Below are 17,400 nucleotides of genomic sequence, written 5' to 3'. Positions count from 1 at the left end.
CTGTGAAAGACGAAGATGCCGGAGAGCTTTTAAAACAAGCTGGTCGCCGTTGTGTTTGTTGTGCTGTAGATAGTCTGAAATATGTTTCCATTTCTTTCTCTACCCGCAGCAATATGTTTATATTCCCATCTTTTTTTTTGCGTGCGTGTGTGTCTGTATGTGTGTTCTGAATATACTTTTATTGTCAGTGTTTGTATTCTCGAGAGTTTGTACGTCCGTCTGCCGGTAGGCTTCGCGCACGTGCAAAAATGGTCAAGTGTAGCGCTGAACAAAACGAGTCCGTCTCACGACGCGCGAATCTGCCGTCGTTTACAACGGCATACTTAGAAGTAGATTTTAGATTTTCATGCAAACGATGCGCGTGGAAGCTCTCTCTCACCGCTGCAAAGCGTCGGGTGGATTTTCCTTAAACGTTGGCTGCATCTACAACGTATGGAACATCGACGCCGTCGAGTTTTTACACATCGAAGATTCTCCAGTAGTGCACGTAAAAGGAGCGAGTTTGTTATTCGCTTTGTGCTCCCACCAACTTCAGAGCAGGTTCTTTCTTTCTTTCTTTCTTTCTTTCTTTCTTTCTTTCTTTCTTTCTTTCTTTCTTTCTTTCTTTCTTTCTTTCAACTGGCCTTGTTCTATGTTATCCTTTTCTTTCTAACAATTCACGCAACTGTGCTTAGCGAGTGCTAAAGCCCGCAGGCTTGAAGCTTCGGGATAGCAAGTTGAGGGGAGCAGCGGTGAATACAAGGAGCAGCGCAGGGAAGCGGCTGGCTCGGCCTAATCGAATGGAGCGCGCCCCCACGGCCACCGGTGCAAGCAGGAGGTACCAGGCGTGGAGTGGGAGGCACGGTGCACTACACGAGGCCTCAAAAAGCCTTTCGGTGTATGTCCGCCGCCGCGGACTTGTTAGCCCGCGCTTTAGGCTAAAAACGGCTGCTGCTACCGGCAGTAACGCTACGGGAAGACGATATGGGCCTTAGAAGAGAGAGATAGGGACATGGGGGAGGAGAGGTGGAGGGGGAAAACCTCGGTGGCGCCGTCGGTGCGTGTCGAAGCAAAGACGGACCGGGCCGTTGAAAGTGATAAAAGGAGAACGCTGGCGCGGGATAAGAGAGGAGAGACGCCTGTTTCCATGCATCTCGGCCGTGGTGGCGGATGGCTTGTCCGCCTTACCTTATTTCCTGTATTCCTATATATATGACCTCTTGGCCGTTTTTCGTCGTGCAAGTTTTTAATGTTCGGGTTCCTTTTTTAATCTTTAATCGGGACTACCACTCCCTGCCTTGTTTTCTTTCTTTCTGTCGTTTACTTCATTTTTGTCGTCTCTTAATGCATGCTGCTGCATTATTGGACACTCTGGCTTGTGGGAGTTCACGAACGTCTGGAAACTGTTAAAGAATGAGATTGTTGTGTCGGTCTTCGCGGTGCAATTTTATGTGAAACTTTAGAAGCGAGAGTGAGTACGCATAGATGAACATCATTCTCGCCTGTGATTTTTCTCATGTTTCTTTTTTCGTCGTCAATATCTATCCCTTTACTGCGCTTCGCTCGCGAATTGAGCTACGTATTCTTTTTCATGCTCGCCGTTCCTTCGCGCCGCTTTTCCCTGTCTGGAAAACTTTTCTTGGCAAGGCTAGCAAAGAGGAGGAAGCTTTTAGAAAAGGCTAAGACCGAACACGGCAGCTTCGTTCCTCCTTTTTCTTTTTTTTTCTTTCTTTCTTTTTTTCTTGTTTCTTTCCCCAGCGTCGCGCCTAATGTCTGTTATCTCCATTCATACATTTTCTCCCACTCTATGCATGTTATAACGGAGAGCACACCACGAATGAGCTTGTTATACTGTCCATACTTTTCGAGTTGCTTTTGCGAAGATCGAGGAGAAGGGGGGAGGGGTGATAAAAGAGAAGGAGAAATGAATGTACGACAGGGGTGTTATTGGGGCTGGTTGAGGGCAGAACAAGAATTGTGGAACGCCGGATGGCTCTGCGCGCGGCGCTGTTCTGACACGCTTATTGTCCCTTTATTTCGTGAAATACGTCCGTGTGGTGGGTGGTGGCGGGGGCGCTCCCGGGGGTCTCGTTCTACGGGACTACGACCTCGTCCAGCCATTCAGTTTCCATCTCTCTCTTCTGTCGTTTCTTTCTTATCGTGTTACGTATAACAAACGCGCTCTTGGTGCGCTGGCTTTGTGCGCGCGGCCTTGTTACGAGCTCGCATTCTTCGCTTCTCCAACAACTTGATGTCATGCGCACGTCCTCGGCTGCCCTTCACGGACCATACAAGCCCTCCTCATTTTCTACCTTCGGATTTCTATCTCCAATTTTCTTTCTTTTTTTTTCGTAGTTCTTTAGCTTGGTGCGACGACATGGGGCGCGAAATTTAGCCATGAAAGTACCAACGCTAGCGAAGGAAAAGACCTGCCGCTTTCTTTTTCCTTTCGTGCTGCGTCACTATGGAGACGGCGGCTGTATTTGTAGAGAGAGGGAGGGGGGCTCGTATAAGAACGCGTTGCCCGGAACGACGACGGGGCCATTGTGAGGAGTTTTAACGAGTTTATCGCGCCAGTTAGGCCGTTAACAGAGTTGGACGCGTGCGTGCGTGCGAAAAACAGGGCGAGGGAAAGGGTTAAGTAAAAAGGCAAGCTGGGAAAGGAGGAAGCCGGCTATGGGCGCCATGCAGCGGCCGCCGTGCGCTTCGCTAACTGTTGCATTCCTGGCGCTACAGACCGCGGCGTCCGCCTGCAGTATACAGGGGGGGCCCGCTTTGATTAAATTTTGTCTTTTGATTCACTCCGGTTCATGAGCCTTGATTCAGTTATTTCTCTCGTTCGTGTTACTCCCTTCTCTCGTTCTTGTTACTTGTTCATCTTTTTTGTAGGTTGTAGTGCACAGATTTTAGCGAGAGAACCGGGAGTGTCGGCCGTGTCTTCTGTGAAGGTGCGCTGACATGCTTGCGCCTGCGTTAACGCAATGCCGTTCACTAGCTTATCCGACATGTCATGTGTATTTCGCCGTACAGATTGCAGAGACTTCTTCCACGTAAGCGTTCGCAGATATAATTGCGCTGGCCCCAATCGCGAACCGTCTAGAATTTCCAGGAAAGTGGTGTTTGTTTGTTTGTTTGTTTGTTTGTTTGTTTGTTTGTTTGTTTGTTTCTTTGTTTGTTTGTTTGTTTGTTACAGCCTGAAGTGAAAAAAATATCGCTAGAGGAAATCGACTACATTTTGTTGACGCGCAGACCTCCTCGCGCTCTGTTCACGATCTTTCGTGATACCCTTGCTGTAACGTACGTTTCCGAGGCAATTCCCTACTGGGGTTTGTCAAGAAGTCTCTTCTTTCTGTCACAGAAGAGCTGTCGGGAGCAAATGAACTGCATCGTGTTGTTCGTGTTGTCCTCACGACCGGCACTGTGGCCTTGAACGCCTTTAAATAGTTCAGGACAGCTATGGTGCGCATGGGTCCCGGTGAAATGGACGAGAAATCGGGGAAAAAGTATATTTTCCACGGAACATCGCACCAGAGCCCAGAAAGACGTTGTGGGCGAATGTGTGCGCCACGGTCCCGAGTGAGAGCTTGAGAGTCCAAGGTTGGCCGCCGCCGCAGGCTGCGCAAGTCGGAGCTTGTTGCGCGTCTCTCCAGCAATACAATCACTCAGCATCCGAGACACACCCCACTACTCAGATTCAATTAGTTGGGCTTGGCGAGGCGGGTCTCTGCAGCGATGATGAAGGGTATAACACCCAGCGGAGCTAGGCACTAGGTTCGGGATGGAGGACACGTGTCGCTAAACGATCAGGCGAGAGTCGTCAACGCTGCATGCAAGCTCTCAGCACTGGACGCCGTCGTGATGAGCAGACGACGTCGGATTACTTGGGCCGCGATTGTGTAGCGATGCCTTTTCCGGTGCTCTTCCTGTTGATGCTTTTAGCGCTTCTTCAATGGCCAGAGCGACGCTCCGCTCGCGTTATCAGTGGGATCAACCAACTGTGAAAGGTGGACGGTAAGAGTGGCATAGGATCGAATGTGGGGTATCGCTATAGAATCGCGGTCCCGGTTCCCCCTTGCTTCTTTTGCCAGCGTGAGCTGGAATCCGTTGCTTTATACGAGATCCGGTGTTGACGGCAGCGGCTGCAAAGAGATCCACGCGCGAGGGCTACTGGCACCTTCTTTCGACAGACAACTGCAGACGGCACGGGAGCCACAGAAAGCGACAACGTTGTGCCCTTTGCTTTCGTGGACGCTATCTCGTTTGCTATTAATGGCGGTATCTTAACAGGGGCTTGCCCGTATCAGGCAGAGTGCCAGTGGCGTAGCCAGAAGGTGGCACTCTGAGTACGTGAGCTCCCCCCCCCCCCCCCCCCCGAAGTTTCTTTGTTAGTATGTAGCTTGCTTCGGACTCCCTCACTCGCCCTCCGTGTCGACCGTCAAGTGCATGCCCCCTCACCCCGAAAAAAAATTCCGGCTACGCCACTGGGCAGCCCTCCGGCAGAGGCCTGTTGCTAAAGGCAGGGCAGAATTTTGTCTTTGGATATCATGCACACCATTTAAAGCTTTTATGGCCTCGCATTTTCGCATTGCTGCTGCTATATGAATGCATAGAACTGAAGTACCACAAGGCAGCGTTACCGCAATTTTATAGGCCTCCTTTATAGCACGCTGTGAAATCAGCCTGTGTATCTTTTTTTTTTGTCTTGTCTTCATAGCTTTTCTTTCTTTGGTTAGAACGCGTTGCTAAATTCGCTCCGAGAGATCCAAGCTACCGCGCACGCCGATGCGTTTGGGGCTTTCACTCTGAAACAGATTTGCACCCGACGTTACTTGCTTGCGCTTTACTTCTTTTCGACGTCATTTTCGTATTCCGCGAGCAAAATGCGCGCATCCGTCAATGTAATCCGCGAGCCGACTCCGCCACTTAGTTTCGTGGGATCGGGAGTACGTCTTAGGTTCCTTATTTCGAGCGTGCGCGGCCTGGCGCGGTTCCGCTGAGAAATATTAGCCCGCTGCTCAGAATTTCGCGCGTACGTGCGTGTTTGCCAGGAAAAGCACTTGAACGTGGCACCGACGCGACACGAATGGCGGCGTGGGCGGAGCTTGGCGCGATTTCGCGCGAATAAGACTCCAGTTAGCTGTTTTCTTTTTGATTATTCGTTCTTCTATCTCTTGCTCTCGCTACCCGAAGCCGTTAGATGTCTCTTGTCTTTCGTTGGATTGTTTCGCGCGAGAGAACTGGAGAGAAATGTGTTCGGCGGGAACGTACGGAAATCCTCGGACGGCGCAATTCTTTATCCCACTGGAAAGCGCAGGAACCAACTAAGCAACTGCGGGAAACAAAAAGCGAGAGAGACGGGGTGAGCTGACGTGGAACAAGCGAACCGTTTGAGTCGAGGGAAAGGGGGAGGGAGGAGGGGGGGAGTAACGGCGCCGCTACACGAGCCATTAGTTACTCCCAACCTAGCACGCTAACGGTGCGCCTTTTAATTTGTTTTATTATTAGTATTTTTTCTTTTCACTTTGGAGTAGCGGTGACATCTAGCCCAGCGCACTCGTTTCTGTCTGCCTAAGGTTCGGTGCGCGCTCCCAGCTACACACCTTGCTTCTTTTGTTTCGCCTTGCTTTGGCAATTCTTAGGACTGCTGCGCTTGAGCTATATATATATATATATATATATATATATATATATATATATATATATATATATATATATATATATATACACACACACACACACACCTAAACCTTCTACGAGTTTGTTGTATTTTCTGTTCCTAGAGTTCACGTATGTCGTGAAAACGAGACCGTTATTTGTGGGCTCCCTCGTCCCGCTCTACTGCATTTTCTTCAATTGGAATCTTTCTGGTGTTTTGCCTACTTACTCGCGCGCTCGCGATTAACCTGTTGTGTGTGTGTGTGTGTGTGTGTGTGTGTGTGTGTGTGTGTGTGTGTGTGTGTTTGCGTGCGCGCGCGCGCGCAGTTTCTAAGACAGTCGCGCTATCTTAAGTTACGGATGATACATTGTTGCCCTTACGACAGCTTGCGCAGTGCCGTTAGAGATGAGATGGCGGTGACATTAACGCATAGCTTGACACTGCATTGGAGCTTTACGAGAACGTCATGGTCGCAGAGTGATCATAGGACGTCACAGGAGTCGTATTTATTTATTTATTTATTTATTTATTTATTTATTTATTTATTTATTTGTTTGTTTAATAAATATACTTTCAAGGCTCGAAGGCACTACAGAAAGAAGTCGAAAAAAGAAAAGGCATAGCGCCGTTGGACACAATCGCATGACGATAACAGGCATCTTCATGCCGCGCGCCCCATCACAAAATGTCAGCGCGTGCCTTTTGCACTCACATTGTTGCGGCGTTTTATTTCACTTACTTCTTTGTCCTAGTCCAGAAACACTTACTTTCTGGTCGATGCCTCGCCCTGTGCTTGTTAACAAAGGAAAGGGAAGGAAAAACGGGAATGAATATTTTATGCAGATTGCGTTTTCACTTATCCGTTGTGCGACAACCTGCGACTCCCAATCTATACCGGGTCCGCAGCGAGTTTTCATTTTTCCGTGCTCGCTCGCTTGGTCGTACGCTGAAATCGCACGTCCTTTCCTGTGTACTCCGTGATTCGCTTCCTCGAGTTCATTTCTCGTGACTGCCTGCGAGCGCTCGAAAGCAATTGGGCCGCGCAGAGGTGCGAGACAGAAACAACACGTAATTAGCGCGTCGTCTCTGCGTAGTCCTTCGCAGCACTGCTCTCTCTCTCTCTCTCTCTCTCTCTCTCGCTCGCGCGCGCGCGCGCGCGCGCGCGCACTCACTTTTTTAATAGAAAGCATTTTTTTTTTTCAGAGGAAAGACAAAAGCATTTAGTATTTCGTGAATGTGACTGTTCCCTCGTTTCTTTTCCTTTCCCTTCCTCTCACGCCGCATTTTTGCCTTTTTTCCCCTCCCGTTCTCAACGTGAAACCGATTCTGTCGGCACCGGAGGGTCTTGTTCTACACTCGCGCTTTGTGTGCTTACCGTCTTTCCGTGTAAAATTTTTCTGTCTTTCTTTCTGTTTCACTCGGGGCGCACAAAGACTCACTTTTGCAGCGTTCATCCCCTCTATTAAAAGCCCCCAGACGTGGTGTTTACTTGAAATAATTTTTCGTTCCTGACGTCTTTCTTTTTCTCCCTCTTTTTCTCGGCGCAGGGGCATATGGAACGTGCCTCTCGTGAACGGAGCGTACCTGATCAATGGTTCGCTGGTCAAGTCGCGCGAGAAATTCCCATCCTTCATCAACGGTCTCCTGGATCCCGACATGGCCTTCTGCAAGAACATGCGCGACAAGGTACGGTTCCGAAGGCGCCACCTGACCCCACCGCCCCTCTCTCTCTCTCTCCTTTCTTATCATTTGTTTTTCCATTTATCGACTCGAATTGTAAATTTCCTTTACTCCCTGACGTGGTCGTCTATTTATTGTGCCTGCTATATAGTTTATGTTCCACTGCCATCTCCTTTGTTGTCCCTTTGTTGCTTATCCATCCCTTTGTTGCTTATGCTGAATCTATAGACGGACAAAGTTTGTGCTGCCGCGTCGGCCTCTTTCTTGGTATTTTTTTAAAAATGAAAGTGTCTCTCTTAGCGATCTAAGTATCCTTCTTTTTCGTATTGGTCGTGTGTGTGTTTCTAGCCGGTTTAGTGAGCCTTTACCAATGATAGTGCAGACTAAGAAAATGTGGCCAGTCCCGGAGGTAGTACAGTAAAAGAAATATAAACAGTCTGACGCTGCTCCTACTTCCCTCTCAGTCTGAGTGACGCGACAGGGTGGCGCGCCTAGTGACTTCGACCTATTCTCACTTCCAACTCGCTCAGGTATACGTTGTCCTTGATCGACTTCTACTAGAAGTTGCATCGCCTTCCGACCTTTTTCTAAACGAAAAACCGCTTCAAATGAAAACAAAATAAATTGAAAAGAAGGAAGACGGTAAGCGAAAAAAAAAAGGTGTTGCTTGATACGCAAACAGCGTCGCCTCGTAAAAAAATATTGCGTGTCATTTAGCGCGCGCGAGATTCCATTGGGCAGTCGTCGATACTTGCGAAATTATACTATATCGTCTCGGAGAAGATGATTACGTTTGTTTTCGAAGTGGCCGATGGAGCGAGCGGTCGTACATTCGAGTAATAAGTTCTCGGCTGCATTCTTGGCGTAGTTATGAAACAAGTTGCGTTCTTTTTTTTAAAGAATGGAGTAATAAGGCTTGAAGCGCTCGGGCCGTGTGAAATTCTTCAGTGATGAGATGTTGGGCCATCGTGAGAGACAACTTGTGGCATAATTTTCCGAGATCGGTGGTCCCGCGTAAAATTTATCATTGGTGGGTTCGAAAAAAAAAGGAGCGAGTAACGCTATCTGGTTGAATTGTGTTTACGATCGTACGCACTACAGCATTTGCGGTTGCCTAGGAACGTTCAAGTGCGTCGAGCGGCAAAGCTTGGTGATGAGGCAAAGCTTGGCGCGCTCTGTTCTAAATGTTAAAAGGCTTTCCCGCGGAGACGGCCGCATTTTGATGAGGACAAAACCAAAAAAATAAGAACGATAACGCTCGTGTAATTCAGTTTAAGGGTACATAAAAGAAACCCAGTTGGTCGACGTTAACCCAAAGTCCTCCCCCTCCCCCCCCCCCCCCCCGCCTAAAGTGTGCCTCATAATCAGATCGTCGTTTGGTACCTCGGGAGTGTTTCTTTTTCTTTTTTTTTTGCGGCGATCGAAAACTTTGGAAACGCGACAAGACGACAGGCTTACCGCAGACCTTTTGTCGCCTTGGTGGACATTATTATGTCGCCCATATTAACTAGGATATTTACAGAGAGTAAAAGTGTAGTCTTATGTCACATTCGACTGGTTCCTGCCGCGCTCAGACTCGGTACGTAGCGGTGCCGAGCCTTTTCAAGACTGAACTCAGAGAAAGCCTGCCAGAGACGAAAGTTCACCTGCTTTAAGAGCAATCGGGGGATACTCGTTACAAGAATTAAGTCTGTTCTCGGCCGCGCTCCCTTCCCGAAGGTGAGAACGCCTCCGAGCGCTCTGAGCTGGAGCGCGGCGCTCTGAATCAACTGGGCGAATCTGCTCGGAGCGCTCGATCTCGTCCAGCCGCGTGTAAAGGGCACTTCGAGAGCACTCTAGAGTGCTTTAAAGCGACCAGTCGAATGTACCGTAAAGCAACTTGTTTGGAGAGGTGAGATCATCAGGTTCAGCAGCAATAATAACTTCAGCACCAATCTCTACGCGCTCTCTGGCCTCTCCAGATACCGGCAGAGTTGTGACTTATTACTCTTGCTCCCTTTATCGTTTAACCCCGTTGCTTCTAAAAAAAGAAAAAAAAAATACTTACGCAGATTCCGCGTACTGTGAGAATCGAAGTTATGCGAAGCATTCTGTAAGTAGTTGGCTATGGCGTCAACCCTACGGCGGTGCGCATCAACCAGCTCTCTGGCTCTCTCGATGAGTTCTAGCAGGCGCTCATTGTGGAGCTGGGACAAGCTGAGGGCCAGGAAGAGCGTAGGTTTACCTAGCTGCTAGATCGTTGCGAAAACTTTTCTTTTCCTCTGCGCCGTGTAGTACCCCAGTAGTACGTACGCCATCTTAAAGCTGCGCAAGTAAGCCCTTGAGGATACCAAAGTCCCATTTGACACACTTTTCGACGAAGCTGCACCCCTCTAAGAGATTCTTTCTTAGCGTCGAAAGCCGGGGACATCGGTTCCATTCGCCGTAATGACGCTGCCTTGCGGGAGTTCGGCGAGCGGCGTTGTTGCGCGCAGACTCCGTGTGCAACACGAAAGAGCAGGCCTCTATACTTGATTAAACGGCCTGATAAATACGAGGAAGGACCGTGAAAGTCCGCTGCGAGCGTGGGGAGGAACGTGGAGGCGACGCGTCGCTGTCCGGTGGCTGAAAGTCAACTCGCGTGGGAAACTTGCTTTTGAATCGCTGTTTTCATACGGAGGCAACCACCACCCGCCGTTCCGCAGCCGAGTTCCCCGGATCTTCTTACGCGTCACCATGCTTGAGCGCAGGTAATACGCGAGAATCAGAGGCGGGAGTCGAATGGCGACTAATGCCGTGACCACGGCGCCATCGAGAACACGAGCACATGCCCAGCGGCTCAAATTGGTATGCACCGCCGGCACCGTGGCGGCGTAGAAGGCCAGATCGGCAGATATGGTCAAATCTCCTGAAGTTGGCAAATAATGATTCGCATTAAAACAAATGATAATAATAAATGAACTACAGATGTATGTGGCTCATTCTACTTGGAAACACCTAGTACGTTGGCGCTGTAGTCGCGGACAAATTTATTCGGCAATGAAAACTATGGTGGCAAAGCGTTTATAAGCGAGCGCGCTTCTGAAAAAAGTACTACATTTTCATTCGCGTGTAAGCGGGGGAGAGAAGAAATAAACACCTTATTTACAACTGCAAAATACTACAAAACATACCACTACATGTTAAAGTTAACTTATTTTGCGGATTTCCCTTTCTGTTCTCGGCAAACGGGAATTTGTCGCTCGTGGAAGCTGCGTCGATCCTGCGTCTGTGCGGAGAAAAAAAGAAGCGCTGTCAAACTCTGCCGGACTGGTAACACAAACGCTGCTGGCGCGGTAACACACGTGTAGAAGCTCCACCCCTGCACCTTTCCCTTCATTGCCGCAGAAAGTTGTAAATAAAGGTAACGAAACGGCAAGCGAGCTTTTCTGCGTGGTAGCTTTGCCGTGTGAGTAAAGGAACTTACAGGGTGGAGGCTTTCTGTGTAATTGCTCTTGAGAATACAGCGGCTCTTGTGTGATCTATAAACTACGTTTTACATGGTTTAGCGGCTGTGTATATGTTTCTTATATCTGTAGTATAAATTTTTCTCGTAATTAACTTTTGAAATATTTTCTATTTTAGGGTATATTTATGTTCATGACAAACATGGATAACTACGGTCATCTCATAAATGCTGAAACGTTCGACATCAGGCACAAAAACCCGGACTTCTATGAAATCTACAGCAATCAAAAGGTATGAAATAATGCCATTACACCGAATTTTTAAGTGCAGCTTATATTGGGTAGTTTGGTATGTTCAAGACCATTTAGGTGCTAGTTTCCTTCAAATTATCATGATTGCTGGAGTGATGGCAAACCATTTTTGCTTTATTTCTTTGTATACCCGGGAAGAATGAAATAAATTAGGAAAACATTACGTCACGCAACCAGCCTTAATAAGGGAGCTCCCGGTGAAGCCATTCCCTTTGCTTTTTTTGTCTTGCAGTATCTGCACAGCACGTGACCTCTCAGACTCGCTGTACTAGTCTGGAATGTGTGGTTCCCGGTAGTTTTTAATCAGTGCACACTTGGTAGCATGATAAGCTGCCCTACCATAGCTCTGCCTGCAGATCAGGAGCACTAAAACATACCGCACACTCTTACATGATGATTACGTGTTGAGCCGATAAGTTTGGCTTCACTGGTGTTGCGCAATGATTTCTCCTAATTATTTACTTCTTCCATGTTGGATGGCACTCACCTTGCGAGGTCACTTCTGATTTTTAAAGTTAACGGTAATTTAAAACGTAACTTCTGCACCAGTAGCACACTGTGTTAATGGTGCTAGGGTACTCCTTATATGTTAAGTGACTAACATTAAATTTCTACTGATTAAGTGTTAGGCAAAACTGTTATTCACTGTGTAAAGCATTGCAGAAAACTTATGAATGTTGTTTTGCTTGATGTCATGCTGCTACTTAAACCTTGCTTGGTATTTTCCATGTTTCTGCTTGTGGCACATCATGTGGTGCATGCGAGAAATACTGTAACTTTCTAGTTACTTCAAAACGATACTGGAGTTCACCTAGCAAAATGAAGCCGATCTCTTTATTGTCAACGCCAGTATTTTTGAAGCATTTTGTGCCATCTGTCTTTCGTTTAGCTAGTATTTCTTGGCTTTCATGTGGACTACTCTACTTTCAGGATTGGGAGCAGCGCTACCTTCATGAGAATTACACCAAAGTTCTCGATCCCAGCTACAAAGTTGATATGGTGAGGTCTATAAAATTTTGACACCTATCTCCATTTGTTATTTTTGATCATTTTATTTGTTTCACGTACCTTCAAGGCCCAAAGGCATTACAGAAATGAGTAGGCCAAGAAACAAGAAGGTGCGGTAGGGACAATAAAAGGCTAGGTGTACAGAGCTTTGTCTGTATGAACGTGATTGAAGCGGAAAGACTAGCCCTACACTTGTCCTAGCTGTAAAGGCTTGTATGGTAGACAAGTACCTCAGCTTTCAGGATGTGGTCAGTGTTGGATGAGATATAACATGAGAGCATAAAAAATGTGTAGTATAAGAATGGGCTGTAATGAAAAATTTGTGGAAAAGGCATAGATAGGATCGCTTACAGCATGGCTAGACATCAGATAGGTTAATGTTTGTTTCATAGATATAACTCTAGCACAATAATCGTTTGACCTAATAAAGCCCGCTGCAGAACTTGAAACTTTTCATTGCAAATTTCTTCTCTCTATTATAGTGCAGTTGTTCTTAAATATTGGTAATTGTGCTTATTTTGTCGAAATTTTCATACATTCTAGCCTTGTCCAGATGTGTACTGGTTCCCTGTTGTCTCCGAGACCTTCTGTGAACATCTGATTCAGATAATGGAAAATTTTGGAAAGTGGTCCAGCGGCACGAATGAGGTAAGAACGTTTTTCAACGTTTTTCGATACCCTGAAAAAAAGAATGCATTTCTGTCCTTAAACTTTAAGACGCTTTATTGGCTCTATTTAAAGAAAAAGAAATTTAGGGGTACTCAAATATAGAAAATGTTGAATCGACTCGTATATGGATATGAGGACGTAATTGTTGAATATTGAATAAAGTAACGAATAAATATTTATGGGGAAACAAGGATACTAGGCAAGAAAGGAGGGGGGGGGAAGTCACTGATTGAAATTTCTTGGTTTGCATGTGGAGGCAAATATGTTAGACTGAATACTTAGGTCTTGAATCGGACGCAGTGGTAGAATTGTTGCATTTTCTATGACCAGCAAAATGGGAAAAAGACATACGATTGACTGTAAATACATACGACCTGGTATGTCCACCGATTAAGTTCAGTTGACATCAAGAGGCTGTAACAGACTTTCAATATTGCCCATGCAAAACCAATAAAGGAGGCAAGCAGCTGTTTTTGTTTAACTGAAGTCTATAACTTTTACTTTGCGTTTTACCTTCTGGTGACATGTTTTTCTAGGACGAACGACTTGCTGGTGGCTACGAGAATGTCCCGACTAGGGACATCCACATGAATCAGGTCGGCTTGGAACAGCACTGGCTCTTCTTCCTTAGAGAATACATCAGGCCTGTGCAAGAAAAAGTGTTTCTGGGATACTTTCATGATGTGAGTATCTTTCATCATATCATTCAGCATCTTCAATTTCACTCAATACACAGTTCAGCATAATAGGAATAAAAACAGAACGCCGACCAAAATGGGGTTGTCTAAAAATTCTTAAACGTTTCGGCTTCCACACGGAAGCCTTGTTCACTGAACTGAGAGGCATAAAACCTTCAGCTTAAATCCGCGTCAATAATCGCTTCAGGCATCTTGCGTATGTTGGCGGGAGATTTGCATCGTTTTGGTTGAGCCTGCGTGCTGTATAGTCAGGGATAGTCAGGGATAGTTTGGATAGTCAGGGATTCCAGATACTGTCGCTTCGTTCAGTTTTTTTTCTTGGGAGATGACTGAAGCTTGGCTCCAGTTGAAATCGTGTTGCTTTGATTCTGCGTGTTCAGCAAGTGTTCAGCAAAAAATGTCGCTGGAAGTGACTTTTTTTTTTTTCACGTCGTTAATGTGCTCCTTTAGGCGCCGCTCAAAATTGCCACTTTCACCAATGTAGCCGTAACTGCAGTCCGCGCACGGTATCTTATATACAACTTATCTTATATATTCTGTACAGTGTTCACTTTTGGATGTGAATCAAGCTTAGTAATGAAATAGAAGTCGATAAGTAAGGCAGAAATGTACCACTTACGTTCTGCAAACATTCGTGATGCAAAAGTAGAGTTCTTCCAGTTATCATATAAATAAGCTCTTCTACTCTTGGAGAGATTATTTAACGTATCAGTTTCATTTCTGTATGCATGTATGTGCAAACAGTCAATAACTCAAATTTTGCAACTTGGAAGCAAAGCATTAAAAGGGAGCTTTAGCTTGGGGGCCACCTCCGATTTCCCTATTCCAATACGTGTAAAACGCTGAAATGCTCTCATCAGAAAACAGCTGGACAATTTGAGTGAAATTTCTTGCACATGAAAGGGAAAGTTTAATTTTAATAACTGTGGGAAGCAGAATTCCGATTTAAGACCTCGAAATTTTAGCAAGATTGCCGCAAATCGACAAGTTTAAACAATGTCGCCGTTTCGCCCAAAAGGCGAAGTCCCGATTGCGATAACAAATTAGTAGATAGCTATATAAAGTAAGGATATTAGTTTTATCGGCCGTGTAAACTTGTAAGCATTCGCTTATTAACTAAACTATGTGCAAGCGCGACTGAACGAGGACGTAGATAGAAACAAACGCACAGAGACAGCGGTGTCTCTATTTCTTTCTACGTCCTCGTTCAATCGCGCTTCCACATTCTCACGTGAATTCAAACCAACTAACCCGCCAATGTGCTTTAACTAAATTAGCACACATGGTGTCACGCGCACACAGGTAAACATGAACACATCTCGCTCGATGAGCGCTGAACCTCGCTGTCAGAATGCTGGAGTGAGGAATCGCGGCAGCGTCAGCGATCGAATTGACCTTCGTGCATCTCTCGCTTCAACGCGAACGAAACGTCGAACGCACAGCGCATACGAAGCTACCGGCACTACGCGAACTCTGAAAACATCGCCTATGTCTTGAAGATGAGGCCCGCGCGAGCCCGCACTTCGGCCACGTCGCAGGTCGCTTCCAAGATGCGGCGCCCGCACAGCCGCGCCGTAAGGAGCAGCCCCCCCTCCCTCGCCTCACCCCCCTGCCTCGCACGCGACAGGAGAGGGCGCGCTTCCGGCCCGCCTTCCTCGCTGGCACACGCGGGATTGAGCCCCGTTCGCCCGCTCACCCTCGCACCCTTTCACTCGCACATACAGCTTACGGCGCGAGGCGATGATCTTGTCGCCCCTGGACTTTATGCGGAACCTGACGGCGACGGCAGAAAGGCGCCTGGAGTGTCCGTGTAATTGCTGTCGCAATAAAAAATTGCAGTACGAAGTTTGCAAATCCGCAACATTGCACCAAAAACAGATGTCAGACTGCATCTGCATCTAGAGTGGCCAAATTTTATATATGCGTTTACAGCTTACATGAAGTTATCACAATACTTATAAGAGTTTTGCAAAATTCATACTAGCAAATTAGAGGTATACTTGAGAGTGGTGCATAATACATCAATTTTGCCCGCTTTGGATGTCTTAACCGGTGCAGTTTATGGAATTGTGATATGCGTATTCATTACTGAATCACAGAGTTGAAAAATTGGTACTTGAGCCTATTTTTCTCTCAATTTTGTAATATTCAACGACTTTTGTAAAAGAATCGATGACCCACATAAATAAAAGGAGCCTTATTAAATTTGGTGCACGAGATGCCGTGCAACATGATTTCTATGCTCCCATGTATTTAGATGTGATCTCTCAAGGTAAATCTTTCTCTTAAGGTTATAACACTAGTACTGAAAACATTTCTTCGTTTTTAACATTGCGGATTACAGAAAGGCATTTTTAATACCTTCAAATGAGCGTCATGAGTAGTTCTTTGTGGTTAGGCATAGCAAACTTGCTAGAAGGTTTTTGCGCACTAGCTGTGTCACCAACAATATCTCTACTTGAACGGGTTTTCTTCTTTGACATGAGTGTCATTTTTCTCTTTTCAGCCTCCAAAGGCCATTATGAACTTTGTTGTTCGTTATCATCCAGAGGAACAGTACTTTCTACGTCCACACCATGATTCATCAACATACACTATTAATATTGCACTTAACAGACCTCGTGTGGACTACGAGGTAAGTGTACTTATAAAATACTATGCCTTCCTTTGAAGTGTGGGCTATCTTCACACCTTCTTCCTCTAGGTTGCTTGTGATTTGAGATTGTCTGCACTTATTGTGATTCTGTGGTATAGTAAATCTAAGCATAAGGAGTAGATATGTAAGCATCTACTCCATGCGCAAACAAATTTATCGAGTGTTCGCCATAAAAATTTAAGTGACGCGAACTAACCGTGCCCTCGTAGGAATACTCTTTCTTGTCTTATGTTATTGCACCTACATCGCACAGCTATATATGCCTTTTGAAATATTTCATGTTGCAAAAAATGTGTTTTCTCAAAACATTTAAAAATTTGAGCATGTTGCTCATGCTAACATTCCACCACCAATACTTGGAGAAATATTACTAATAACCACAGGGTGTCTGCCAACTGGGAAAATCGGGAAAACCGGGAATTCTCAGAGAATTTCAATAGTGTGGAAATACTCACGGGAAGGTAAGGGGAATTTGTGCTTCTATCAGGGAAAATTAGCTGTAATTTTATTGAAAGGGAACGAAACTCGCGGTAATGCTGGCTCGAGTAACGGAGAGTAATCGTAAGGAATAGTCTTTCGTCCGCTCTAGGAGTTGCCAACGTACAGTTGGCAACTCCTCGATAACTTCCCGATAATTCGGACGGCTTCGCGGTACCACCACGTGCCCATAGAGCAAGTGTATAAGAACATCTGAAATTTTCGGACCCAAGAAACACTTCACCATCCTACCGCAGGTTCGAAATGGCATTAATCAAAGCCACCAACGCCGCCGTTTTGATCACCTCACCGGCTCGAACCGGCGCTCTCACACGCAGATCCGCTGGCAGCCGTAACCACAACCGCGGCAATGCTGGGCCTAGCTGCTTCGACGTTCGCTATTAAGCTTCTTGCCGTTCTGTGCCGTGTTTTTTATTGAAATAATTTGCAGCTGTCAGCAATGGCACCGACTCCGCCTTTGTGGTCCTTGCTATTGGCTTCGAAGCTCGGAAAGCACGGCGCGTTGCATATAATGCTGGTTTTCGAAAGTCAGCTTCGCCTCAGTACAGCAATGTGACGCGGTGGAGCAAACGCAGAAGTATTGAGGTGAAGCATAACAAGCGTGAGAAGAGGCAGTTGTTTCATTCCTTCAATATACGAGGCTCAAGTACCAATTTTTCAACTCTGTGATTCAGTAATAAATAAGCATATCACAATTCCATAAACTGCACCGGTTAAGACATCCAAAGCGGGCAAAATTGATGTATTACGCACCACTCTCAGGTATACCTCTAATTTGTGAGTATGAATTTTGCACACGGCACACACGTGCACCCGCCA

General features: G+C 46.3%; 2 protein-coding genes across 4 annotated transcripts in view; one reads left to right on the top strand and one right to left on the bottom strand.

The window, feature by feature from the left end:
- The window catches only part of LOC135919314 (immunoglobulin domain-containing protein oig-4-like), a 380,763-nt gene that overhangs the window by 98,728 nt on the left and 264,635 nt on the right, over positions 1 to 17,400 (bottom strand). The gene's annotated exons all lie outside the window — the stretch shown is intronic.
- Positions 1 to 17,400, top strand: part of Plod (procollagen lysyl hydroxylase) — a 171,924-nt gene that overhangs the window by 148,864 nt on the left and 5,660 nt on the right. For both annotated transcript variants that reach the window (XM_065453045.1, XM_065453044.1), the window contains 6 exons: positions 7,183 to 7,321; positions 10,919 to 11,032; positions 11,983 to 12,051; positions 12,604 to 12,708; positions 13,266 to 13,412; positions 15,934 to 16,062. In XM_065453045.1, the coding sequence (XP_065309117.1) occupies positions 7,183 to 7,321; positions 10,919 to 11,032; positions 11,983 to 12,051; positions 12,604 to 12,708; positions 13,266 to 13,412; positions 15,934 to 16,062 (703 nt within the window). The remainder of the gene's footprint in view (positions 1 to 7,182; positions 7,322 to 10,918; positions 11,033 to 11,982; positions 12,052 to 12,603; positions 12,709 to 13,265; positions 13,413 to 15,933; positions 16,063 to 17,400) is intronic.

Source organism: Dermacentor albipictus, chromosome 2 (genome assembly GCF_038994185.2).
Source record: "Dermacentor albipictus isolate Rhodes 1998 colony chromosome 2, USDA_Dalb.pri_finalv2, whole genome shotgun sequence".
In the NCBI taxonomy this organism is placed as follows: Eukaryota; Metazoa; Arthropoda; class Arachnida; order Ixodida; family Ixodidae; genus Dermacentor; species Dermacentor albipictus.
The sequence above is the reverse complement of the archived record's forward strand: the minus strand, read 5'-3'. Positions and strand labels throughout refer to the sequence as shown.